At 48.3% G+C, this 27,892-nt stretch overlaps 1 protein-coding gene across 1 annotated transcript in view; it reads left to right on the forward strand.

Annotated features, from left to right (window-relative positions):
* The window catches only part of Taf4 (TATA-box binding protein associated factor 4), a 62,855-nt gene that overhangs the window by 12,638 nt on the left and 22,325 nt on the right, over positions 1-27,892 (forward strand). Inside the window, exons 2-5 of the mRNA XM_085831776.1 lie at positions 22,284-22,444; positions 23,687-23,806; positions 26,160-26,279; positions 26,978-27,100. Of these exons, the coding sequence (XP_085687902.1) occupies positions 22,284-22,444; positions 23,687-23,806; positions 26,160-26,279; positions 26,978-27,100 (524 nt within the window). The remainder of the gene's footprint in view (positions 1-22,283; positions 22,445-23,686; positions 23,807-26,159; positions 26,280-26,977; positions 27,101-27,892) is intronic.

A 27,892-nucleotide genomic window follows, 5' to 3' on the forward strand; every position in this document is an offset into this window, starting at 1 on the left:
TCTTATATAGCACCCATGTGGCTGAGATGTCCCAGGTGTGATTCAAGGAGTCTGTAGGATGCCATGTGGCTTGGCTAAGGGTTGATGGCTGGTGTTTAGGAGACTATTAATTAGCATGGGATGCCATACAAGGGACAGGGTGTGTGTTCTGGGATCTCACATATATAGAGTTGCCTGGCCTGCTTTCTTTTGTGTCATTTCACATAGAGTCTGCAGGAGAGTTTGGATTGAGCCGGCATCCCAGGTGACCATGCATTGCACTGCTGTCCAGGCCTGTGTTATCAGCTTCTCGCCTTCCCTTTCCTTCTGTTGGTGGGCACTGCCTCTTCAGTATGTTCCTAGGCATGGACACTTCCTTCATCTTATCTTGATACTGAAGAGTTCTCTGTTACCTGTGGCCTTTGAGGACCCATTCCTCTGGCTACTCTGCTTTTTTGCAAGAACTTTTCTGTTGTTGGTGTCTCACTGGCTACAGTCTTCATGGCTGTATGGTGTCTCCTGTGTGTGCTCTGTACAGGTTTTTCTGTCATTTGTGGTGTTGTCTATATAGAGGGGTGCTCTGTCCATTTCCCAGGGTAAGTATGGCAGACTGACAGATGGCAGATGTGTAGCCTTGGGCATTGTTAAATTGTCTTTTATGTGTCCAGTTGTGGCTGTCCAGCAGTGAAGGTGGCCTTCTGAGAACAGGCTGTATACTTACTGCCTGTGAATCTGGGAGTACAGATTTTGAGTATCTAATAGATATAAGGTGAATCATTTCCAAAATGATTCTTCCAAAATCATTAGGCTTTGGAAGAGACTTCCAAAAGATGGATGACTTTTAAATCATGGGGATGTCCCTTCCTTTGGTGTTGCAGAGGGTAAGAAATTCAGCCTGGAGTTCAGCTTTGGTCTGGTGGGGGGAGGAAAGGTAGGTGTACAGGAGAGCCCACTGGAGACACAGGGTAGCCTGGTGCAGGAGTGTGGTAGAAGGTGCTTGCCTTCCCTAAACCTTCTCAGAAGAAGTGTGGGAGAGCATGTCACTGTAGGAATGGGGTCAAAGGGTGTTTCCTTAGTGTTGTATTTTGTTTTGTTGTTGAGACAGGATCTCATTATGTAGTCTTGGCTGGCCCAAGACTCTCTGTGTAGACTAGGGTGGCCTTGAGCACTGGTGGTGTCTGCCTCTGCCTTTGAGTGCTAGAGTTAAAGATGTGCATTACCACACCTGCTAAGGAGAATTTGGCGGGGGGTGGGGGGTGGGGTGGGGTGGGGGTGTGTACTCCCTAGAAGAGACAGCATGGGTCACATGGGCGAATTACCATTCCTAATAGCATGTGAAAGCATCTAAGAGACACTGGTTGTGTGTGCCCAGCACGGATGAGGCAGAGGCAGACAGAAGGGACTCTGAGTTCTAGGCCCGTCAGAACTACACAGTGAGACTCTGTCTCAACAAACAAAACCAAACCACCAAACCAAACAAATGGGGAAGCCAACTTGACCAGCCTGTGTGATGTGACTGCCATGTCTGTTGTTAAATAGTGTGAGCGGCGTCTGCCTCTGTCCTCTGATGAGCCTGTGCTGTCACTTGTGCTTAGACTTTGTGATGCTGTGTAGCAAGCACAGTTGGGTAGAGGGAGGAGCTGATGGCATTGGAGTGTGGAGGGAGGCCTCAGGAAGGACATAGGGGGAGGATGTGTATGGCTAATGTGGAAAGAATCGGGTAGCAGGCAAGGCCTTGTTCTTCCCCTGGACATGTTGACCACATGGAAACAAGGATGCTGGTGGCTGGCCACCGAGGCCACTGAGGAAAGACTATCCAGGAGAGGAGTAGCAGGTGGTTAGGGTAGAAGTTGTCCCATGAGTGTAGACTTCTTGTAGTTGAGGTCCCTGGTCTCCTCTGCCCAGAACTCTGCTGAAGCACTGCTGGACTGAGTCAGCAGTGGTCACAGGCCTGGGAAGGCGGGCCAGAGAAGCACCACAGCCTAGGGACTGGCACCAGGAGAGCAGAGCTGGCACACACAGTTGGTCCCACCTTTCTGATAGGTGATTTCTGAGGTGATCAGGTATGAGGGCATGGAGTGGGGCCAATCAGTCTCCTCATGAGGATACTGAGGACTGGAGGACTGTCCCAGTGGCTGTGGTGATCACTAAGTGTGTGCGTAGGGAAACTGACCCAGCAGTGTGAGGGCCAGGGTAGCCAGGTGTTTGGCTGGTGGGCCCCTGGCTACTAAGAGCTGGGCCTCCATCCTATGCTTTGCAGGGTCAGTGCCTGTCCTGGTCTCAGGTCAGCAGGTGAAAGAGTTCTTAGCAAGAGTATTCTTGAAAGGATGGGCTGACAGAGGCACCTACAGAGGGATGGGACCCTGTAGCATCAGGGTTAGGCTGGGGTGTGGACAGTTCTCACTCACCAGAAGCTTTTGTGAGTGTGAAAGTGGTCACAGGTTAGCCGAGCCAGACACATGCCAGTTGGGATGTCATGCTCAGGGTCAAGTCCTGCCTTGTCTTGTCATGGACACACAGAGCATGGACCCTCCAAGGGCCCAGGAAGGACCTCTTGTAGGCCTGCCTCCGTGTTTCTTCCTGCTGATAGTCTGCGTGGCCCCCGTGGAGCTATGAGGATGTGTGTGGAGAGAGCATCTGTGTTTCTGGTTGGCTGTGTTGAAGAGTTGTGGTCATTTCTGGCATTGTTTCTGTGGCAGTTCCTCCATTATGAAGCTCTTCTCCAGAGAAGTCTCTTATTTTGGGATCCTCATGACTCCCTTTTTTGGTGCTTTCTCCTCCGACCTGAATATTTCTAGTGAGGTCCTCCCCACCTCTTTTCTCCACCTGGATCCTTTATCTTTGGATCCTTCCTGCTTGGGTCCTCTTCACCTTGGCACTCCTTCCTGGATCCTCCCTCTCCTCTCTACAGTCCTTCCTTCAGGTTCTCCTTCCTCAAGTAGCAGGTCTCATGGTCCTTTTGACAAGAATTTCAGAATTGCCTGCTAGGTAGACAGCAGGCAGGACCAAGACGGGGGACACCGAGAAGCTCAGGTTAGAGGTAAGAGGGATCTGGGACCTGTGAGGTCACTGTGAGCTTGGAGTACACACGGCATGTGGCAGAAAGGAACAAGGCAGGGATGCTGGGCCTCTCAGGCAGGACCACAGACAGACAGACAGACAGACAAGCTCATATTCAGCTCTTGGACAACTCTGACGGGTGCTGTGCTCTGCCCCCAAATGAGCAAGTATGTGGTTTTCTTTTGAAGTTACTTTGTGTTTGTGATTACACTCAGCATGTGAACCTGCCTTCATGTGACACAAGGGCTCAGTTGTATCCTCGCAGTAAGTTGTACTCAAGTGACTGCACAGAGCATGGGTAGTGTGGCTCTGGGTAGATGGGCAAGTGTCTGACTAAGCAAGATGGCATCGACTTTGGTGGTGTGGAGGTTGATGGTGTAGCCATCACTCAGATGGAGCCACATAGGTTCATGGGAAAGTTGTGCTGTTGGGCTGTAGTCAAAAATCAGGCAGGCGCAGTGAAAGAAAGGTGGCAGAGGGCACATGTAGGCTTATATAAGAGCCTTGTATGTATTGGGGAGGTAGAGTAGAACACTGTTCAGGTGTCAGCGTTTAGACCTGAAAGTATGCAGGGAACCCTGGCCTGGATTTCATAGCTCCGTTCTGATGTTACATAGGCAAGACAAGGAGCCAGCGGTGCTGCTGTGGGAGCAGGGAAGACCCAGGTGGCAGTTTCTGCCCACAAGGCAGGCACTCAGATTCGTCTCCAAGGAGGTTGCTAGCAGTCATAGTTGTAAATTGAGCTCAGAGACTGTGAATAGTGGACATGGAAGATGGGTCCATGGCACAGTGTATGGAGAGGCCACAGTAAAACAGGCATCCTTGGACGATGCTGGCTGGCGGGAGGGGTTGTGAAGCCCAGAGTGGCACTGCAGGAAGTCCACAAGCTATGTGCAAATAAAAGCCTTGGAAGATGACATAGCAAGGATAGGAGAGTGGGTGAGCCTCATTTCCCGGTGGAGAAGCAGGGCCTGGTTTGGGGAGTAGCACTGATTGCCAGATACCATAGGAAGGTCAGGTTCAGGATAGTGCTGGGGGGCCTGTTGGTGGCACCTCAATGGGTTTGTCTTACAGGGCTCCAGAGGGTTCACTCTGACAGACATGGTCCTGTCCAAACTCTCCCAGCCATACGGGAATGATTTCTAGGGCATTGACGAGCATATTAGGGTGCATGTGTCACTCGAGCGGTGTATGAGTCCAGGGCTTTTAAAGCAGTTTTTGTGCCATGTTAGTGGTCAGCTAAGCAGGTGCTGATGTGCTCCAGGGAAGGGACTGTACAGAGGGAGCTGCCTCAGCTCTGTTCCCATTCTGGCCATTGATTGCTAGTAGACGTGATTGCAGTTGGAAGGAACCCTCTCAAGCTGCAGCTCTTGGTGTGGGGACAGGCACTTTGTGTGTCGGGATGGCGGCAGTGAACCTGGGAGGAAGAGGGGCCTGGGGCAGCCCCTGATAAGTGGCTCCCTTGGAATAGGATCGCCAAGAGCTCCCCCGTCTGTCTGTCCTCAGAGGAATTACAGGTACTTTTACAATTGGTTGCTGGCTTCTGTGACTGTGCCATTTTTGGTGTAACTGAAATTTGACACTGCACATGTGGAAACCAGGATGACCTTTATCATGGCAGAGCCTGATTGTTCCCAAGTGGACTAAAGAACCTTTGGTTTGTGACAGGAGCAGAGGAGGGGCTGCCTGTCACAGTGTCTTAAGCAGGTGTCCTTTCCGCCACAGCCAACCCTGTCGTGTGGTACACCAGAGTGTGATCCTCGATTTGGAGTGGAGGAGGGAGTATAGTGAGTCTTCCCTCAGGGTGAGCTGGCCTCCTCCTTCCTAGTGCCTTCGAGGTAGAGCTTGGTGACATTCCCAGAGGGAGAGATCTCTGGAAAGCTGTAGTGCAAGGGGTCATGTTGGCCTCAGGGCTGAGTGAAGACTTGAGAAGGATATGTGAGCTGCTCCTGTGTCTTCTCACTGGGCTGAGGAAAGGCCTCAGGACATGGGGACATCCGCAGTAGAGGGGATCAGTAATCTTGACTTCAAAATTAAAGAAAAGTGAGTTTTGGCAAGGTGGGTGCAGGTCACAGCACCTACAAAGGCTGCTACAGTTTACTGTCATGGCGGCAAGCAGCTCTTACACAAAAGAAGGCCACAGTGCTTGAAGAGACATTTTCACCATCTCATCTAACTGCCACAGTGAAAGAGACTGTCCACGTGGAGTGGAGATCCCAGGTCCTGCAGGGGCTGTGGCAGTGGTGGGGGTCGGGAGAGTAAAAGAGGAGTGAGATCTCACTCCATGCCACTCCTGTGGGAATGAGTGGTCTAAAAGTACTGGGCAAGAGAGAGCATTGCCTGGTTCTGTCTGTCTGGGATTCTAGAAAACGGTGATACACTCAGTGGCAGCTCCTCGGTTAGCATGTGCCTGCTCTGCCTTCAATTCTTTGTTTGTTTGTTTGTTTTTTGTTTTGTTTGGTTGGTTTGGGTCTTGTCTTGTCTTTTCTTTTTTTCTTTTTTCTTTTGGTTTTTCGAGGCAGGGTTTTTCTGTGTAGCCCCTGGCTGTCCTGGAACTCACTTTGTAGACCAGGCTGGCCTTGAACTCAGAAATCCGCCTGCCTCTGCCTCCCAAGTGCTGGGATTAAAGGCGTGCGCCACCATGCCCGGCTCTGCGTTCAATTCTTAACACTGTAAGCCCTGTCCCCCAAACAATACAAACCCTAAAGTGAGCTGTAGTGGAAGTGCTTTTGTAGAGCATCGAGGATGCAGTGTGGCTCTGGGGACGCTTGTAGTGTATGGGAATGTTTGCACCGCAATGATGGGTGTTGGTCTCATCGCTGCACATATTCAGACTGTGCCCTAAGATGGTAAGTTGTATTTTTGTGAGCTTTATTTCAGAAAAGTTGCAGGAAAGTTTATGCTACTCTGTCTTCTCCTTGGTGCTGTGAACTACTGCAGGGTCAGGAAAGGTGTTAGCAGCTGCAACCATGTTTGGGTTTAATAATAATAATAATAATTTGGGTTCAACAATAATAACACAATTATTGTTTTAAACAATTATTTTACTACTACTACTACTATTACTGTTATTATTATATCTCAGCTCCCTGAGTCCTCTGAAAAGCATGTGCAGCAGAAGAGCAGGTGAGGCAGGGCCAGGCTTGGGCTACCTGCTTAGGGCTCAGTTAAAGCGGCCTTGGTGTCTGTGGAGAAGAGTTACTCACATGGACCAGCAGGCTTCCTGGGATTCTGTCCATCTTTGTTCCATCTGAGCAGAAGTATTTGTCTTTCATACTCCAGGTTTGGTTTCTCCTCAGGCTCTCTGATTCCAGTTGTGGCTGTTATGTGTTCTCTACATTGCTCATACTTGCATGCAATAATTGTGTGTGTGTGTGTGTGTGTGTGTGTGTATTCATGCATGCACATGCTCGTGTGCTCTGCAGAGGAGTGTCTAGTAGCCTGTAGCACCTAGGTGTAATGGTGCTGGGGCAGGGCACACAGTTCAACATTGCCTATTTAGGGTTTTGACATGGCAGCCTGTGCCACAGGTCCTTTTGGATTGTTCCCATCTTTCTTACACAGGAAGCCTTGGGTCCAGTAAGGTCAGTATATTTACTTTCCTGGTTTAACTTAGCAAACATGAATGAAGCTCTGAAGTTCTGATATCAGAGCAGAGACTTCCAGGGTCTTTGCCTTGGAGTCCATCCTGTAAGGATTCTTCTCAGGCTACCTTTTTTTGTGAGTGCTGGGTCTTGCTCATCTGGTATACCCATGTTAGCTTGGTTTGCTTTCAAAATTTCTATTTGTTGTTTGTTTTATTTTTTATTTATTTATTTATTTATTTATTTATTTATTTATTTTTGATTTTTCGAGACAGGGTTTCTCTGTGTAGCCCTGGCAGTCCTGGAACTCACTCTGTAGACCAGGCTGGCCTGGAACTCAGAAATCCGCCTGCCTCTGCCTCCCAACTGCTGGGATTAAAGGCATGCGCCACCACTGCCCGGCTGTTTGTTTTAATTTTATGTATTAAGTTTATAAAACACATGGGAGGGCATTTCTCAGAGGCACTTTGACCTTGGCCCTCCTTCTCTTTCCTGCCCCCAGGATAGGTTTTTATGTTTCTTTTTGGTAATTTCTAAGCCATTCTTAGTGTTTCTTTGTAAAAACAAGCAAGTGCAGCCGGGCAGTGGTGGCCTTTAATCCCAGCACTTGGGAGGCAGAGGCAGGCAGATTTCTGAGTTCGAGGCCAGCCTGGTCTTCAGAGTGAGTTCCAGGACAGCCAGGGCTACACAGAGAAACCCTGTCTCGAAAAAACCAAAACCAAAACAAATCAAAACAACAATAACAACCAAAAACCCAAAAAAAACAAAACAAGCTAGTGCATACATGTGTGCCTGTGCACACAGCACACATGAACATGTGCAGACATGGTAAGCATGGACTCCTGGAAGTTTTAGTTTAGGTTTGTTTTTGAGAGAGGGTCTTGTTCTGTAGTATAGGCTGACTTTGATCTCAGCTGGAAGTGCAGGTGTGCCCCATGGTGTCTGGTGTAGTGTATTCTCTGTCTTCTTGACATCATGGGTACCAAAGAAACTGATGTGTACCTTGTTTTTTTTCTCAACAGATACAGCTTGTAGATTGTTGTTGGCGACATTTTCTTGATAAGATTTGCTTGTTTTTGCTCTGTGTGTGTGAGTGTTTTGTCTGCATGTATGACTACACCACGTGTGCAGTGTCCTTGGAGGTCAGAAGAGGGACTTTGATTCTTGGGAACTGGAGTCATCCTGGAACCCAATTCCTCTCTGGAAGACCAGCCAATACTCTTAACTCTTGAGCCACCACTATAACTCTGACATTCCATCTTAATTGAAATACTTTTAAATTTATATCTAATACACTCAGAGAAGAAATTGCTTTCAGGAGTCATCACTCCTGTGTTTCTGCAGAATTCAAGCACTAAAACTTGAGACATACTTTCACAAGGAAATAGTTCAAATCACTCACGCTTTGCTAATGTCAAAGCATGTAGTGGGTTTGCTTACTTCTGCCTGGGTGAATCTGAGAGTGGAAGTGATGGCTGCCAGGCAGAGAGGGTGGGCCTCTGCAGAAGTCTGGGTGTTGGTGAGGCTCCCCCTTTCTGTCTTCTCTTCAGTCACTGTACTGGTTGGTTTTTGTCAACTTAGCATAAACTAGAATAATTTAGGAAGAGGTGACCTCGATTGAAGAGTTGTTTCCTCAGATTGGCACATAGGTAACTTTGTGCAGCATTTTCTTGAGTAGTGATTGATATAGGAGCGCCTACTCCACTGTGAGCAGCTGCCTGCAGCAGTCCATAGTTGTGTGAAAACGTACGCTGGCTAGGGCATGAGAACAGGCCATAAGCATTGTTTTCCATGCTCTCTGCTTCCTGTCTTGCCTCAGGTTCCTGCTTTGAGCTTTTGCCTGACTTCCCTTAGTGGTGGAGTGTGACCTGGGTTATATAAGCCAACTAAACTCTTGCTTCCCCTAAATTGGTTTTTGTTATTACTTTATTATAGCAACAGAATCCAAACTGGGACAGTCACTGTGGACTTGTGGGCAGGTGACATGGTACCTGGAAGTTTAAGGGGGATGGTCAAGGTCTTTATTTTATAGTTCAGGCAGCCTTAATCTTCCTGTCTTGGATTCCTGACTGATGGGCTTGTAGGTAAGGTGCTAACACTCCAGCTAGATACCTTTAAAATATATATTTATTTGTTTATTTATTTTGAGGTAGAGTCTGTCTCCGTAGCTCTGGCTAACCCAGAACTTTCTATGTAGACTGGGCTGGCTTTGAATTTATAGAGATGCACCCTCTCTTCCTCCTAAGTGCTGGGATTAAAGGATTTGAGTCATCCTGTCCTGAATGGCTGCCTTTTTTTTTTTTTTTTTAATTTATACCAATGATGGAGAATTCTACCATTGAGCTGTGTCCTGGGCTGAGGTTTTCCTTTAAATACAGGCATGTATATGTAACATTTTTTTTTGAGGGTCATATTTTACATACAGCAACATGTTCTCATTTCTGGGTACAGTTTATTTTGAGAAGCAAGTGTCTGTCTAACTCATCAGTCAAAACACAAGGTTTCCCACAGCCGGTCCTCACATGCTGGGTCTGAACTGCTACCGTTAGCATAGGCCAGTTTGCCCCTCTCAGGCTGAGCTCAGGGGTCCTATAGAATGTGTTCTCTCTTCACCATGTGTATTGATTGTCTTATTGGTAGCTTGTTGTGTATACTGAGTATCTTTCCGTGTCTGTCCATTCACTATGAGGCATGCTTTGGGGTTGCTTCTAGCATTTGGCTGTATGAGCTAAGCTTCTAGAGTGTCCTGAACCTTGTGAGAACATTCTTTCGTCTAGCACAACACTGGGAGCAGACTAGTGAATCCGTCCTGTGGAGAGTCTCTGCCCTGCCTCCTCCATACATCCAGGGCATCTTCTGTATATCCACATCTAACTCATTGGTTCCCATAGTGGGCAGCTTCATATCTTTTTTTTTTTTTTTCTTTTTACGTGGAGGCCTAGTTGATATTGAGAGACACCATTTTAAGTGTATGGTTCTCTGAGTTGTAATGAACTCAGTTGGACCACCACTGTCAAGGTAGGGAAGTGACTGTGGCCTCAGGACATCTTACTGCTGTGGTGGCTGTTCTTCCCCTCGCTCTCCCTTTGAGTCAGTGTTGGCCTTCTTGGTTCACACATGTGGTTGCATGGCATATCTCTCTTCTATTCTTGACAGGAACTTGAGTTTTATTTTTTTCAGTAGTTGGCAAGTGTTCTGGGGACCAAGCTCCTCTAACTGCCCAGCAGTCAGCAAGTGTGTGGGTTGTTTTAGTGTATTGATCAGGGTTCTTCTAGAGGAGCTGGACCAACAGAATGAAACAAATGTATATATTTGTTTCACGTGTGTGTGTGTGTGTGTATATATATATGAGCATATTCATAGAAATGTATATAAACACACACACACACACACAAGGGTGGTTTACTTCAGGCTGTGATCTAGGTAGTACAACAATGGCTGTCTCCTGATGGAAAGGCCAAGAATCCATGTGTTCAGTTCATGAGTCCGAATGCCTCAGCAGCCCCAGTCTGGTGCTGGAGTCCCCAGAGGGTTCCTAGAGAGCTGCTGGTCTTCAGACTCCATTGGAATCCTAAAGAAGTAGGTTACAGTACCCCAAGGAATGCTTGAGCAACAGGGTAGATGAACTCGCCAGTGAGAGTGAGGGCAAGCAGGCAAATAGCAGACACTGTTTTAGTTGATTCCAGATGTAGTTAGCAACCAAGGTTAGCCATCATATCTAGCTTTCTCCTCTGAGGAACAGTCCCTGTAGATCTCTTAGTAGATATGGTCTCCCTTTCTTGGACTGCCACCTGGGAGAGGCATTAGGAGTGTGTGAGGAGTGCTTGTTTAGCCACTTAGGCTTTCAAGTTGTTTGAGATCTGGACCTTCCCCAGGTGGGTGTGATTGGATCTCCTCATCCTTTGGGAGGTGGGTGGGGTCCTTTAATGTCAGCCCTGATGTGTGTGTGTGGTGCTGTCGTGCTGTGGTTTTAATTTGGTTTCCAAAGGTGTGCAGTATCTTTTCATGCACTTGCTTCATCTTTTGTGAAGTAGTGGTTTTAATCTTTGGCCACTGTTTTAAAAAATGTGGTTGTTGGATTTAGTAAGAGTTTTTCAAATGTACTATAAATCAAGTTCCTTGTCAGGTAGAATGGTTTTAAGCAGTGCTTCCTGTTAGCCTGTATTTCCTGTGTACTGGCTCCCCATATGCCTCAGAGTATATGGCTCTGTCCAGTTTACTGATTTCCTTCCAAGCTGGTTATGTCCTATCAGTTTGTGCCTAATTCTAAGCACAAGGATTTTCTTTTGAGTTTTCTTTTAGAATGTTTATGTTTTTGCTTTTCCGGGCTCTGGTTTGAAAGAAATTTTGTTAGAATTGTAAGGTAGGGTGGGTTGCAGTTTCTCCATATAGTATGTCCAGTCTAGCCCTGTGTGTTGAGAAAAGTTTCCACGCATCGGTGGCCCGCTGGCTACAGAGGGGAATACTTCTTTCTAGGACCCTGAGTCCTTCCTCCTCTGCCTTTTCAAGACTGTGTGGGGCCATTCTGCTTCTTTGCCCTCATGTAAGCTCTAGAATAGTGAGTATCTACAAAAGCTCAGGAGCCTGTTGCATTGTTAGATCAATTTGATAATAATTAGAGTGTGTGTATGTGTGTGTACGTGTGTGTGTGTGTGTATATTTGATTGTACACAACATTCTGCTTGCATGTATGCCTGCAGGCCAGAAGAAGAAGACAGATCCCATTACAGATGGTTGTGAGCCACCATGTGGTTGCTGGGAATTAAACTCAGGACCTTTGGAAGAGTAGCTAGTGCACTTAACCTCTGAGCCATCTTTCCAGCCCCTGATAATTGGTATCTTAATATTGAACTTCCTGAGCCATGAGCATGGCACTTCCCTTCATGTAGTCAGCTCTTTCAAAGGCTAAATCTATAATGTCAGATTACTAAGTCAGGACAGTTGTGTGTGTCCTGGCTCTGAGGTTTCCTTTCCCTTGTCTGTCCATCATGTCACCTTGTCCTTATGTGGCAAAGTTTCATATTGACTGCGTGTTGCCTCGGATTGGTACGGGGGCCTCCTCCTGCCCCTGGGCTTTGGAGTTAACTCCTCGACGGTCAGATGAGTAGGAATTTTGTTGCTGTATTGGACATTTTGAAGGAATAACCAATACCCATTGCACAGTGGTGTCTGCCTGTCTGAGTGAGCATGGGCTGTCATTCAGTTTATGTCTCGTGCAGTGACTTGTTAATCTTGCGCATATTTTGCTAGGTTTATTCTGGGGGCACTGTTGAGGTTATTGCTTTGATCGTGTCACCCCCAGCCTTCTGCAGAGGTGAGAACTGAACCCAGGGCCCCGTGAGCTCTCAGTAAGTCTCTCCAAACCATCAGTTGTATCCTCTAACTGAAACACTCCTACCCCACTGAGGCACGTAGTGAGTCCTGGTTTTTGATTATGTGGTTTTGTTGGTTTGAGATGGGCCCTCCCTCCCTCCCTCCCTCCCTCCCTCCCTCCCTCCCTCCCTCCCTCCCTCCCTCAAGGATGGCCTGCAGCTTACTGTTTAGATAGCCCAGCTGCCTTTGGTATCATAGTAGGCTTCTTGTCCCCGCCTTCTGAGTGGGTGTATACATTAAATTCTCTTTTTTGAGATACATGTTTGTATTAATGTGCATGCCAGGATAGGAAAATGTGTATGTCTGGAGGTCAGAGGTTGATTCTGGCTGTCCTTTTATTGCTGTATATCTTACTTGATTTTGAGACAGGGTCTTTCACTATCCCTGGAGTTCACAGATTGAACTAGAATAGAGTGACTCATTAGCAAGCTTCAGAATCCTTCTTCCATCTCCACTTCCATGGTGCTGCTGTTACAGAAGCACACTGCTAGGACAGGTTGTCCTAGTCATTTAGGAAGAGGGAACCTTGAGTGAGAAAATTCCTCCACAAGACCGGTCTGTGGGTAGGCCTTTGGGGGCGCTTTTTAAAATGAATGATTGTCCAGGGAGGGCCCAGCTTCTTGTGGGTACTGCCACACCTGAGCGGTTTGTCCTGGAGTGTATAAGGAAGTAGGCTAGGCCATTCCCCTATGGCTTCTGCTTCTTCAGTTCTGCCTCCAGTTTCCTGCCTTGACTTCCCTCAGTGATAGAGGACACCTGAAAGTTGTAAGCCAAAATAAACCATTTTCTCTCCAAGTTGCTTTTGGTCATGGTGTTTTATCACAACAGTAGACATCCAAAACCCTGTCTATTTACATAGTTTCTGGGAATCATAGACAAGATGTTTGTGGGGCAAGCCCTTTACCAGATCTAATATTTTAGAACTTTAAGTGGTTGTCACAAGAGGTTATTGGGTTTTATTCACTTTCTTTGTGTCTCTTTACAATCTTAACAGTGCTGTGTGAGCTGCAAACTCTCTTTTGACCTTACCCAACATTCTAACGTTGGTTCCTTTTTTTTGCTATAGGAGACCCAGCAACTGAGGTTGTGACTTAGCTTAGTCAGGGAGTGGAGATGTGTGCCTGCTTGGTTCCCTGTGTTGTTCCCAGGCTATCCACTTGGCTTCTTCATCTTTGGTTGCTTCTCATCCCTCTTAACAGCCAAGTCCTATCCATTCTGTTTGTGGATCTTTACAAGAGATCTAAACAGTTCCTTATTGCACAGAGTGGCTGTCCTTCCTGATATACACAGAAGATAAGTGATCTATAACATTGGTTGGGCACAGTGGGAACTGTAGAAGAGTGTACCACATGTGTGTCGAGGTTCTGATGGTTGATGGAGACCAGCTAGTGAGAATGCAGGGTGGCACAGAGCAGGTTGGATGTGTGTGTGGTGGCACGTGGTGGCACTTTTGTGAGTATGTGAGGCAGCTCACAGCAGGTGTCAGTGTGTGGGCTGGCTGTCAGGATGATGAGAGAGTCCATGGCTTTCTTCACCCAATGATGGTTTGTTAAGTGAGGTTGCCAGAGAGTCGTGTTTGGAGAGTTGAAGGTTGGCTGCACACTGTTTCAAATGCATCGTACTCAAGCCTGACCTGTGTTCTTGTCAGCAGCAGACAGGACACCAGTTTAATACACTTTTGCCACAAGCAGAGCACAAGTGCAGGCCTGGTCTCAGATTGCCTCTCCTTCTTGCAACATGCAGAAGGACAGATACACCCTCCATCTAGAAAGACCTTTGTCTCTAGTGCTGGAGATAGGCAAGTGTCCACCAGTGAGCTGCATCTCTTTATCTGGAGGTTGTAGCTGAGATGATCTGAGACATCAGAGGGCAAAAGTTACTGAGCCCAGGGCCTCAGAGGCTGTTGCTCACTAGTTGCTCCATGTGAAGCCCTGTGACTGGCATTAAATGCCAGTCAACCTGTGTTAGATGTTTTCTTCAAGTTGTGAGTCAGACATATCAAGACATGGTAAATCCTAAATGGTACTGCAGCTTCTAGAAGAATGGAGACGAGTTGCAGTGGGAACTGGCATAGGTATTTTCTCTGCTGACATGGGAGGAGTTCAGACTTTGTTAGAGCAGCATGTGAGTGTCCCCTCCTGTTCCTAAGCCCCAGCAGAGATGGCAGCAGAATATGCTGGCTGCTCACTGGGGCTTTCATTTTCATTTTACTCATGCACTCCAACACAAACAATGCCAGAAGTTAGAGTTACCGAGAGTCAGAGCAAAGAGGAGTAGGGAGTAAGAATGCCTTACCTCATGCTCCTGTCAGGTAGCTATGGGAGGGCAGTTAGAGTGCCACCTGGGTGAGTTCTGACTCTTCAGAGGACAGAACAAGTGCTCAGATTCTGTAGCAGTAACAGGCCTGTGATGCTGACAGTGAATGTGTGACACTGACAGGAGGGACACTGAGCAGTGTGTGGCCCATTGTGCTGGTGTAGCCACCCCTGGACGCTTGAGACAGATGGTCCCTGGTTCTGCTGAGGCGTTTAGGGTTAAGGAGCCCACGCAGTGGAAGAAAGGCTGAGTTGGAAGACAGCTGTGTAGAGGGAATGCACGCCACAGGTTTCCTTGCTGGAGCGCACATATGAGCTACTGTGGTGGCATGCATTGAGGAGGGCAGCCCTAGGCCACGCAGGAGGCAGGTGTGACTGGGAGGAAGAAGAGTGCAGGGCTCAGGCTACCACATTTTTGTTTTGGTTTTGGACAGGGCCTTATGTAGCCCATAGCTGTCTGTGTAGGCCAGGCTGTCCTTGAGCCTGGAGTATATGTCCCATGCCTGCCTTTATTGTCTGCTTTAAATCCTAGCCAGTCACACTGTGGTGCACATCTTTAATTTTAGCACTTGGGACACAGAGGCAGACATAACTCTGTGAATTTGAGGCCAGCCTGGTCTCCATGTAGTGACTTCCAAGCCAGCTAGGGCTACACAGGGAGACCTTGTCTCAAAAATAAAGTAAATAAGTAAATATAAATAAGTAAATAAATAAAAATAAATATGTAAATGATGGTCTTGATGTGGTTGATGAGAGATATAAACTGTAAAAACACAAAGCTGGAATGTGGTGTCTGTGGTCTCCTGACAGTCAAAGCCCTGTTGAGTGACTTAGCTGTCACTTCTCTACATCTTAAATGAGACTCAGTGTGCACCTAGGAGTTCCTGTTGGTCACGTGTGGGGACAGTTGCTAGTGTTGTGTACCAGGCAGGTCTTTCTGTTGTAAAGAGTTGAGCTTAAGTCACTGTGTCTGAGGATGAGCATGTGCCTGCTTCTTTTATGTGTAGTCTGTGCATAACAACTCGTAATAGAAAGACGGGCTAGAAATTAAATGAAGTTTCTGCTAGCATGGTAGGTAGACTTGCCATCTCAGTTTAACTTGCTGTTCTTCTTGCTCGTCAGTAACGCAGCACAGCCATGCAAACTGACCTTGCTGTTTGTCCTTGGTTACTTTTGTGGTACTCATTAGCCAGCTTTTAAAATAGACAAGATTACCAGGTAGCTTAGTGAAGTGAGTTATTTTGTATGTACACACATACATACATGCAGATGCGTGTACACCTGTAGGTAAATGTTGGGTGTCTCTTTCATTTGCTCTCTGCTCTATTTGTTAGAACAGGGCCATAGTGAACCTGAAACTTGCAGACTTGGCTGGTCTGGCTGACCAGTAAGCCTCAGGGGTCCTGTGTCTCCCTCTTCCCAGGGCTGGGGTTCCTGAGGCTGTGTCTGTTGCACAGAGGTGTGAGGGAGGAGGACCACAAGTTTGAAATCAATTTAATTTTGCATTATGAGACTTTTGGTTTTTGTGTTTTTGTTTGTTTGTTTTTTGTTTTTTCGAGACAGGGTTTTTCTGTGTTGCCTTGGCTGTCCTGGAACTCACTCTGTAGACCAGGCTGGCCTAGAACTCAGAAATTGCCTGCCTCTGCCTCCCAAGTGCTGGGATTAAGAGACTCTTTTTTTAAAAGTTGCTGTAAACATCACTGGAAACTTTGATCCTGAGTGGATCTGTGATGTGAGAAGAGTCACCCAGCTCTCTGCTAGGTGCTCAGCGTGAATGTTCAGAGAGTACTAGGCACAGTACTTGCCACCCTGAGACTGAGATTTAGGAACTTGCTGGGTTCAAAGCGCATCAGGCCTGCCCAGGGCCCACCATTCTCCGTTATGGTCTTGCGGGCATGTTTGTGGACTTCAGAAGGTATCTTGAGAGGCTGCCTGAGCTTTCAGAAAGCACAAGTCTTGGGTGCTGTCATATACTGATAGAATGTCACTGTCTTTGTTAGCCATGGTGGCTTTAGCCACTTAGTCTCTTGTAGCCTTTGCATTGCCTGGTTGACCTTGCTTTCAGGCTGGCCTAGGGCTGAGTTTGAAACAACCTCTTTGAATGCAGAAATAATTCTGCCTTTTTAGCTGAGCACTTTCTGAGAAGAGGCATGGTTAAGGAAAAGTGAGAGTGGATGCTGCTGAGCTGGAGGTGGAGAACTGTCATTGCTGCCATGAGGGACATCGTGATAGTGTAGGGCTTTTGAATTCTGTGTCTAACACATTAAAACGGATCTCGCTCAGCTTGAACTCTGACGTGAACAGGCTGTGGCTTTCCGCCTTAGAGTGGCATGGTCTCATGGGAGGGCTCTGCATTGGCCATCCTAATGTCATACACAGAAGGGTGGAAGTCATATGGCAGCCATTGTATTGCATATTGGCTAGAGTCTTCTCACCAGTGTCTGTTTTGTTTTGAGACAGTATCTTGCTTCATAGCCTAGGCTGACCTCAAACTCACTCACCATGTCTTTCTGCCTTTCTAGTGTGCGACTTCGTTTGCTCATGTGTGCTTGTCCTGCCTGCTGTCTACTCAGTCATTCCTTCCCTCTCTACTCCCCTCCCTCCTCCCCTCCCTCCCTCCTCCCCTCCCTCCCTCCTCCCCTCCCTCCCTCCCTCCCTCCCTCCCTCCCTCCCTCCATAGCCACAAAGTAGCAGCAGCTCAGGTGCCCCTTGCCTTGTTCCCTTTTCAAATGGGTCTGCATTGACTTAAACTCAGGTCTTCCTGCCCACCTCCTGAGTGATGAGGGGAGAAAGGAGAGTTGTGTACATGCCAGGGTCACCCTTATCTGCAGCCCAGCTCAGATCTCTTTTGAGGTCCATTTTGTGTCTAATAATTGCAGATAGAATTCATAATAATCACTCATTGAACAATATGCAATTTAGATATTTGTAAACATGGCATTAATGTTTGGGGGGCAGCCAGTGCATGCAACAGTTTATTGTCAGCTATTTTATCCTGCTCTGAAAAGAGCAGTAAAGTTTGTGGTGGGAAGGGGGAGAAATGCACATGTGCAGAAGCTGCTTGGAAGAAGCAAAGATTTCTGTAAGTTCCAACCCTTTCCCTCTGGGAGCTGACGTGGAGAGCAGGCATAGCTAGTGACTGTGAGGGACTGTCTGAAGAGGCTGCTAAGAGGTTCTGTATCTGCAGCTGGAAGCCTGTGAGAGTGCAGAGGACACTCCTGATGCTTGGAGGCTGCCATTGAGAAAGGAGGCATAGGGCCATCGCTGCTCTCAGCAGCTGGAGTTCAGTCCTGCAACGGGAGGGAGGCATTGGAGACCTACCTGCTCCTGACTTAGGTGACAGGCAGTTACAGCTCAGGCAGGTGCAGAAGCTGGAGTGGAAACTGGCTGTGTGACAATGGAGTATGGAGCGGAGGGTCAAGGATTAGGAGAGTGCAGCTCTGCCGAGGTAACCTGGGATGAAGTGTGTGGTTTTAGTGGGGAGTGAAGGCTGGGGAGAAGTGTTGGGAGAGAGAAGAGTCGGTTTAGTGTCAGGACCTAGATTTGGGGTTTGGGATGAGTAACCAGGAAGCACCCTGCAGAGAAGAGCTGCTCCTTGAGGGTCACAGGTCCCTGAGTGACAGGCAGACCTGTGGCAGCAAGTCTTGGGATGAGTTTGAAAGCTGAGGCCATGATAGTGAGGGGCCTGTTCAGGTACAGTATTGTCTTGTGGGGCTGACTCTGTGACACACCTTACACCTGTGAAGCACAAAGCTGGATTTCTCTTGACCGTCACGCCGTCCATTCCAGATTTGTGCACGGGACTCTGGTTATCTGACTCTTTACTCTGAGTTGGGAAAGGGCTGTGAAGTGTTACTTGGGTTCATGTCCATGGCTCTTCCTTGTGTCGTCATTTCGTTGACATGGACACAGACTGCTTAGTTAAACGCATTGTGAGTGAAGTCCCCGCAGGTCCTCTCTGTGGGGTAGGCTTGATGGGTACGCAGACTGCTCTGTAACCAACTATCAGTTCTCAGGTGTTCCCAGAGCCAATGCCTAGAGAGAGTGCAAGCTGGAAAGAAAAAGAGGCCTGGTTGGGCTCTTCTAGGACCTACTGTGTGGCCTCCTTGGGTCAGCAGATAGCTGCTGTGAGAACTGCAGCCCACTTTCTGGGCTCTTGACATCAGCTTTCCGAGGAGAGAAGCAGGTGTAGGGGCAGCCTTTTCTGCTGGCTCTCAGGTGCACTCTGCCTGGCTTACCCAGACATGTCCTCCTCGGGCATTTCTGGGGTCTCTGTCATTAGAGGACTCCTGTGCTATTTGGCACTTTGACTGGGAGTTCATGCTGAGGTTCTAGGCATCCTCCATGACTTTTTACTAGCTGGGCTACTAGGAGAGTTGTCATTAAGAAGGAACCTGGAAGGCATATTGTACTACAGGGTCAGTTTCCAGTTCCTATGTGTGAGGACAGCCTGAGCTAACACTCCTGGCCGGTTTTTGTATGTTATGGTGACTGGACGTGCTGGTAGAGACTGTGCCTTATCTTTAGAGCTTATTGGTTATTGCTTTGTGTATGTGCATGTGTGTGTAAGCATGCGTGTGTGCGTGCACGTGTATGTTTGTGGAGGACTTTATGGAGGTGCAGTTGACACACAGGAATCTCCTATGGTCGCAATGCAGTTTGCTAGATTGATACACACACATCCCTGAACTCACCACCAGTCAGGATAATGAGCCTCCTGTCACCTGAACACTAATGCGGTTCCCCCATTCTGTAGTGTTTGCCTGTTTGTCAGCTTTCTTTCACATGGAGTTGGGTCCTGGAACATAGAAGTATATAGTGTGGACATTTTCCTGTCTACTTTGAGTCCATGTTGTCATTTGAGGGTCATCTGTGTTGTATCCGTGGCTCATTCTTTTCATTCTTTATCTCTGAATACGTTTCCATTACGTAGATAACTTACATGTTGTCTCTGTATTGGTATACTTCGTTATTCCTAGTTTTGGACTGTCAGAAATAGGACTGCTTCAGTTAGTTCAGGTCCAAGTCTCTCTGAGGTGGACTGCAGTGGAGGGCTGCACCCTCTCATGGGGCAGGCCTGAGACTGCAGGATGGTGTCAGGGGCTCCAGTGTGCTGCTGGGAGTTCTCTGCCCACATCACCAGTTAGGTTTGGTCTCCTTTCAGCTGGGGCGTGGATAGCTCGGTGTGGTGGATGTCATTTGCACCTGCATTTCCTGGCCTGTGACACTGAGCTTACTTGTGTGGGCTGTGTCTTTCATCGCTGGGAAGTAAGTGCCTTGAGAGATCAGTGAGTGTGTGTGCTCTGTATACCGGCCTTCTCTGTTTGCTCTGGGTTGGGAACCAGCATTTCCTTTCAGCTTCTGGCAAAGAGCTGCACCTGCAGTCCAGGGTGTGTGAATCCACTTGTTCCTTTTTGGACCATGCTTCTGGAATGATTTCTAGAATAATGGTGGTGTTTTCTCTCTCGTGAGCTCTATCTAGTCTTATGTGCAGAGGGTAGATCCAAGCCTCCTGTCTTACCTGTCCCGGGCCCCTTCTCTCCCGTTCACTCTGTCTCTGTACTCTGGGCTGGGCTGATGCACTGATGAGGTACTGCTTGGCCTCTGGAGATGCCGGTCGAGGCATTTCCTGGATCTTCTTGGGTACAAATACATTTTATGTCCTAGTGTCTTTGCATTTCTTCAGAACATACATGTTTGAGACAGGGCATCTGAAATGCTCTCCTTCCTATTGCCCATGGTGTGGCAGGCGGTAGGCAGCAAGCCCATAGGGTCTTTTGTCTGCTGTAGAGCCTCCAGTTGTGCCAGCTTAATGTGAGTTCTGGGCTTCCTTCCCTGAAGTGATCAGTGTTATTGGGGTCCTGTGTGGTCTAAAGGGTGGGCATCATCTCATTTCCTTATTGGCATGGCAGAGCTCTGCTGCCAGTGCCAGGGACCCCATCCAGAATGTGCTTTCTTTCGTGGTTGCTTTCCTTTTCTCTTGTCATTGCTGGAGCTTCTGGGACAGTCACCTCAATTTTATCATTCCCTCTTGACCTATTCTCTAGTTTTCCTTTCTGCAATGTCTTCTATATGGTGCTGGGTGCCTGCACTTGGCCATCCTGTGGGCTTTGGGTGTTTGGGTGACACTGAAGGCCATTCTGACTAATTCTTTTTTTTTTTTTTTTTTTTTTTTTTTTTGGTTTTTCGAGACAGGGTTTTTCTGTATAGCCCTGGCTGTCCTGGAACTCACTTTGTAGACCAGGCTGGCCTCGAACTCAGAAATCCGCCTGCCTCTGCCTCCCGAGTGCTGGGATTAAAGGCGTGCGCCACCACGCCCGGCTTTTCTGACTAATTCTTACTACTCTCAGGCAGGTGTTTTCTCAAGAGGGATGGCACTTGTGCATTTGTCTGTTTAGGTCTGTGCCAGGTATCTGGGATCTTTGATTGTTACCTGTTGTTTTCAAGGTGAACAGCTGGAGGAGCTGGGTAATGTCAGCTTTAACAAAGAGTTTAGTCAGAGGTCAGGGATGCAAACTAGGCAGAGTGGGAGCCACCATGGTCTGGCTAAGCTTGTCTACTGGGCTCCACTGTACCTATTATGTTAGGTATATTTACACTAGGCAGTCAAAGGAGCTTCAGAGCTTGAGGGTAGGCTGGTATTGAGGTCCTCTTAGACCCCTTATCAGCTAAGGAAGTACAGGGTCTCTTCAGTCTGTTTTGCATCAGTAGGTAAGAGGTACCCTTGAGGAATTCTGCAGGGTGCTCCACCAGCTGGCCTGGACCACACTCTGCAGTGACAGTGGGTACGTGTGACAGTAGCTACATGCATAGTCAGACAAAACCTCCCAGGACATGTTGCCTGTACCTTGTTAGGTCCACAGAGAAACACTGGCCTACAGTGTGTTGATGCAGATTGTGCAAGGTAGGTAGTTCTAGAGGGACATTCAATTCCTTAATGCCAACAATAGGGTTTTCTGGATTAAGAATTTAGTGAGTTCAAAGAGACCCTGCTGCTGTTTCTGGTATACTCAGAGCTTGACAGTGTTAAAGACTCTTCCTATAGGAGTGCTCTGGCTTATTCCGCACAGAAGGAAAACCCAGGGGTTTTCTGGTTGTGTAGCTTCAACTCTCTCACCAGCATCCCCTTTGTAGCTGTGTCCTGCTGGGCTGGGCTGTTGCTGAGGGTATCTGTAGCTCTGCTGTGGAAGTTAAATTTAAGATAGATGTGTTACTGTTGCTTCTAGGACTTAGGGTACAATTAGTTGCTAGTTTTTGAAGCCAGAAATTAGTCAAACTTGATTGGTAGAATTTGCTTTCCCAGAGTTTTAAGAGCTTTGAAGGGTGAGAGACCGTGGACTGTTCGGTACTGGTTCCTGTGGACATCTGTGCTATGTTGTGGGCACATCCTGGTTACCTAGGGGAAAGCACAGCCTCTTTGTCTGACGAGAATAGTATTCCCATGAATAGAGGGCCACAGTTTTTGGTTTGGGTTGGACATTCTGGGTCGTATCAGGCAGGAGAAACTTGGCTGCACTCAGAGTTGACCGCAGCTCTGCAAACAGACTTGAGCGTGCAGGACGGAGAACTATGGAGAAGGTGCAGAGTAGCTCGCTACGCAGGACACAGGCTCACGGCCGTTGGAAGCCTGCAGTGAGTGGGTGCCCACCACTTTGTGAGTGTAGACAAGGCAGACAGAGGCGGTGTTTCACATGTGCTCCCACATCTGAAGAGACTGCAGGGCACACATCTAGGCTGAAGCTGTGGCCACTGAGCTTGGCTCTGCCACGTGCGTTTCTTGTGAGAGGAGATGCTTTGTGGTCTTAGTGTATTTGGACAGCCCTCCACCATCCTGTGCTCTGTCTCGCCCCAGGGCCAGCTTCTTTGCAGCTGCTTATTACATTTGTCTCCTGTAGTGAGTAGTTCCCTGGTCAGGGTCTTCTTGCACTGGGGTAGGGGGTACGTCCTGATGCCAAGTCTCCTTTGTCCCCAGGAATGGTCCTCGTGCGGAGTGAGAATGGGCAGTTGTTAATGATCCCTCAGCAGGCCCTGGCCCAGATGCAGGCCCATGCCCAGGCCCAGCCTCAGAGTACCATGGCACCCCGTCCTGCAACCCCCACAGGTGCTCCACCTGTCCAGATCTCCACCGTGCAGGTGAGTGCATGTGTGGTGAATAGGCTGATGTGGGGTGCCGCTGACTCAGTCTGGCTCACCCACTCCCCACTGCTGCATGCTGGCGATGTTGCAAGAGTGAAGGTATGTCTCGTGTGAGTGGACGCTGAGGCATGCATTGTTTACAAACCCAACCATCAGGTAGGGTCTAGGATGGCTCTGGTCTCCCATTCTCCTGGCTGAGACCGTCTGCTCTTGAAAGCCAGCTCTTGTGGCCAGTGCTCAGCTTGCTGACCGAGTAGGGTTAGAATAGACACTTTGGGTCAGCTGCCTTGGCTGAGCTCTGGCTTTCCTCTTGCCATCAGTAGGTTTAGTTTTCTGGGTCCCAGTCCCTTCCTTTGTAAAGTGTAGATGTCATGGTACTGTCAAGAGGACTGAGCATGCTTGAAGTACCAAGAGTGAGAAGAAGGCAGAGCAAACGCCATACAGGTGTACCCTGGCTCCCAAGCCTTGAGGTCATCAGTCTTGATGCCAGGCTGTGCTGTCCCAGCGTGCAGTGCCCTCACACCCTCAGCATCGTAAGCGCAGGGTCTGCAGCACACTCTCTTCTGTGCTTTATGTGGCCTTGCTTTTGTCTGGTGCCTTCCCTGGATAGCTGACAACTAAAGAGATGGCGGAGGAATCCTGATACTCCCTCTGGAGTTGTGACCTGTCCTGAAAATGGGCTGTCTGTGCTGGAGGTGGGCAGAGCTCCCATAGGAAACAACAGAGAGCACCTTTGCAGTGTTGTTTCCTGAGGAGGAAGCATGTGGACTGCTGTGGGAGGTTCTCTGTGGCGGTGGTACCTCTCATCTGACCTTGTGTCTGAACTCACGCTGCTCTGGTCACCTCAGGGCTCCAGGCATCTCCATCCTGCTTGACTCTGTCTTCCCCTTTCACACTCTGTGTCTAGGACTCAGGGCATCTCTACTTTCAGTTCAGGCCAGTGTCCCATAAGAGCACTGCCACAGCTGGGTTTCCAGATGTCTGCTTTAAAAGATGGCGTTTTGTAGACTTCACTAAAAGAGACTGTTTTTAGGATTTTCCATGAAAAGTTTCTCATCATAATTTTTTATTTTGGGCTTTGACTGATTTCCTTGTAGGTTAGTAGTAAGCAGTGGATTACTTGAGTGCAGTAGTGTATTTTTAAGAGTCTGTGTATGTGCACGTGCACACATACATGTGCACAGGTGCATGTATTACTTACTGTAGCTCATTTTAGATGATTTTTAACTTATTTTCCAGGCTCCAGGAACACCTATTATTGCACGGCAGGTGACCCCAACTACCATAATTAAGCAAGTGTCTCAGGCCCAGACGACGGTACAGCCCACTACAACCCTACAGCGATCTCCCGGGGTACAGGTAAGAGGATGCAGCGTAGTGCATCAGTAGGGATGCATGGCTGACAATGCATGCTTTTGCTTCGATGCAAAAACTAGGCTTTAGGGTATCAGGTTGAATTTGAGGATGCAGGGGTCAATGAAGAAAGTGATTTTTCTGTGTCTGAATGCAGGCTACATCCTTTCCTTATTTAGCATTGGCAGCATTCAAAAGCTCTTTATAAAATGTAATTAGGAGCGTCACCTCATTAATATTTGACTCAGGGCATCTTTGAGGAGGGAGTCTGTGCTGAGGAGAGTTTGTGTCTGTGCTGTGGCCCCGTTACATGCTCATGGACGGTGCTGCTAGTGTGTGTGCAAGGTGTCCTCTCAGCTTCCTGTGGCAAATTTGTAGATGAGCTGGGGAGTGGGGGGGAGGGGCATTCTCCCTAGCCTTGCTTTCCTAGTGTCAGTGCTCCAGGGAGCAGCAGGGGGAGTTACCTGCAGACACTGGCCTTACCTGATTAACTTGTGCAGCTTCTAGCATATAAAGCCAAGGGGAGCTTCCATGCCAGGGGCTCCTCCTTGCAGAGGCTGAAGCAGATGTTAAGAGTGATGGAAAGGGCTGGTCAGGGAGGACATAACATGTTTGCAGTGATGTACTTGGCGAAGACACATCTGATCAGGGAAACACTTGTAGGGAAGATGTCACTGGCTGGGGAAGCAACCGTGGTTAGGGGAGCTCACTCTCTGGGCACTCATTTGGGAGCAGGTGGGAAGCAAAGAGCCTCAAAGGCTCCTGATGTCGAGTTTGCAGCAGTCATACAGTACAGGGCTTGGAGCTCTAACCACTTTGGGTACGTGCTTACTCATACATGATCTTAGCTGAAGTGTCCCTGATTAGCTGCACCTCGTCCCAGTGGAGCCTGAACTGAGTGAGGGCGGTCCACATGGGGGCTTCTTTGAACTTTTCTGAACTCTTGGAGTTCAGCTCCATTTTCTTCAGTAGCTGTGGAGAGCAAGAACATCTTGGAGAACGGTTCTGTGAGTCAGGAGAGAGGCCTGTGTGTTTCAGAAGCTGGAGTCTGGGAGACCTGTGGTTTCCTGAGGGGAACTTGTAGTGCTGCCTGTGTCTGACTCCAGCGTCTGCTTCTCTGAGGAGGAGGAGGAGGCTCTAGAAGCTACTGAAGTGCTTGGTAAATTGTGTGTCATGTTTTAATGGTGACAAATGCTTTGAGGTTAGTGGACAGTTTCCAGCCAGGGTGAGTGTGTCCCTTGCCGTAGCTGTCAGCTGGAGTGAAGGAAAGATGGCAAGAAGGGTCTGGGTCCTGCTGTCCCTGGCTTGTTGAGTCAGCTCTTAGTTTTTGCATATTATCTTCACATGTTTTGGTTTGGTGGACAATATGTGCTTATCATACAGAGACAATTATCACCCCTGAATTTGTTGCCAGCTGCAGGGTAACTTGGGGGCCAAGAGGCCTGGAGGTAGCTTAGTACTTGTACAGCTCTCTCATAAGCACCTGTGGTTGGAATCCTCCAAGGCTTTCTCTAAGGAGCTGAAGATTTGCCTAAAGCTGCTCCAGAGCTCTCCGTGGTGTGGGTGTGAGATGTCACACTGCTCCCTGCTTTCAGATGAGGGGAGGGGGCAGTGTTTAATAAACTGGAGTGAGGAAATGTGGGCAGCTAAATTTGTAAATTGGAGAGGTACTAATGTAAAAACCAGTAAATATTTCATCGTGATAATTCAAGAATAGAGAAATCTTAGGAAAGAGACTAAGGGTCAGTGGTTTGGAGAGTATGAGCCTGCTGACATCTGAGTGCCCATTTGCTTTGCAAATGGTTTATGTTTGGCCAAGGAGTACCTTCCCACAGCTGGTCCAGTGCCTGTGACCCAGCTCTTATACCTGTGCCTCTGCGTGCTGTGGCTTCTTGTCAGGCCTTACTTTTGGAAAGCAGAGCTTGTTAGTGCAGGTACTTGTGGGGAGTGGAGGCCTTTCCCTTGTCTTGGTGGCCTGCCCGGACTCTGGCAGATGCTATGTGCTGGGAGGTCACAATTGCTTTCTAGCCAGGGCTCTATGAACAGATGAAAGGGTTCTCAGGAGGAGCGTCTGAGATGAGGGCTCATTGTGTATCCAGTCCTCTGTGCTTGTCTCTGTGGTAGCCGTTAGTCAGGGTGACAGATTCTCCCAGGTTTATTGTAGATACAAGCATACCTCCAGGTGTCTCTGTGGGCCTCAGGTGCGGTGCCAGGGATGCCCTTGGCCACCTCACATGGCTGCAGGAAGGGTGCCTACTGGCCCTTGTTGAGCCATTTGCTCCCTACATTTTCAGAAGCTGTTTTACTTCTGGGCTTGTACTGCTGTTGCGATGCATTCACCTGTGTTTTGACCTTCTAGCCTCAGCTGGTTCTGGGTGGCTCCGCACAGCCAGCCTCACTTGGAACAGCCACAGCTGTTCAGACAGGGACACCTCAACGAACAGTCCCTGGGGCCAGCACCACCTCTACAGCTGCCACGGTAAGAACTCCCTTTGAGACCCCTATGGGCAAAGCCATTGGTACTAGTGGGGAAATGGAGCTGGTATACACAGGGGCTTGAGAATATTTTGGGGCCCACAAGCCAACCAAGAGCCGTGGCACATTGAAGGGACCCACATGAGAGCTTGGGTCTGTCTTCCCCTTATGGGCTGACCTGCGGGCGCTGGCCTCTGAGGAATGGTAGGAAAGGGCCCTGAGCGTCCTACTTGGGATCTAGGACCCTACAGAGACCTGTGGAAGCCACATATATGTAGCTGCTGAGCACCTGTGGTCGGTCTGTCTGTCTGTCTGTGTCTGTCTTCACTACTTTTCCTTTATGTACCTGGAGTTTTAGAGAAGCTGGGACCGTATTTTGCAACTTCTCTTTTTGTATTCTTTGCCAAGTACTTTTAACCATTTCCAGGAGCTGCCTGGGACTTTGTGTGCTTGTGCACATTTAGTCAGGCAGCAGCCCCTGTCCTAACGTATGGGCAGTGTCTTCCCTTGAGACGCGGGCTCGGTGGCCTTCAGAGTGGCTGATTGCCCTTCGGAGAAGATTATGGCTCATGCAAGAAATAGTGTGGTTTTGAAGGAAGTTGAGATGCTGAGTTTACATTTTTCAGACCTGTACACATTTCACTGCAGTGAGGTCCTATGGGGAAATCTCCTGTAACTTACACCTTTTTTATTTTAATACAGGAAACTATGGAAAATGTGAAAAAATGCAAAAGTTTTCTATCTACATTAATAAAACTGGCTTCCTCTGGTAAACAGTCTACAGAGACAGCTGCTAATGTGAAAGATTTAGTACAAAACTTACTGGTAAGAAACTCACATGAAATTCTCTGCCTCATCATGCTGTATGACCTGCAGCCCATGTTCAGCCTGTAGGGCGACCTGGGTGTGCAGGTGAGAGCCTGTAGAAGGATCTAGTGCTGGGGTGCTGGGGTGGGGGATGCACCGTTGCCAGGATGTGTGGATTGCTTGGCATGACTTTTCTGGGGGCTTGGTGATACCCCAGTGTTCCTACTGCACTTAGATGGGTCAGGGGATGTGCCAGCACTAGGAAGGAAGGAAGGAAGGAAGGAAGGAAGGAAGGAAGGAAGGAAGGAAGGGGTAAAGGACTCCTTATAGAAGTACCTGCCTGTGCTTGAGAGTCACAAAACATATGTCTGACAGCCAGTGTTGCTTCAGGTGGCAGCCCACTGTCTCCTTCCTTCCCCTTTTAAAACTGAAGGAAACAGGAAGGGTCCTTAAACTCCAGTTTGTAGATAAGGGGTCTCTGCATCTGTCTCTGGTCCTGCTCCTCTTCTCACCCCTTGAACATGTGATGCTGGTCTCTGAAAGGTGCCTGTGTTACTGGTGTGCAGAACTGACTTCTGCCATTGGTTGGTGCTCCTGTGTCATGGATATTTTATTTTATTTATTTTTTAATTAATTAATTAATTTATTTATTTATTTTGTTTTTCAAGACAGGGTTTCTCTGTATAGCTCTGGCTGTCCTGGAACTCATTCTGTAGACCAGGCTGGCCTCGAACTCAGAAATCCGCCTGCCTCTGCCTCCCGAGTGCTGGGATTAAAGGCGTGCGCCACCACGTCCGGCTTGGATATTTT

The sequence above is a fragment of the Mus caroli genome, unplaced genomic scaffold (assembly GCF_978045245.1).
Source record: "Mus caroli unplaced genomic scaffold, Mus_caroli_1 scaffold_2, whole genome shotgun sequence".
NCBI lineage: Eukaryota > Metazoa > Chordata > Mammalia > Rodentia > Muridae > Mus > Mus caroli.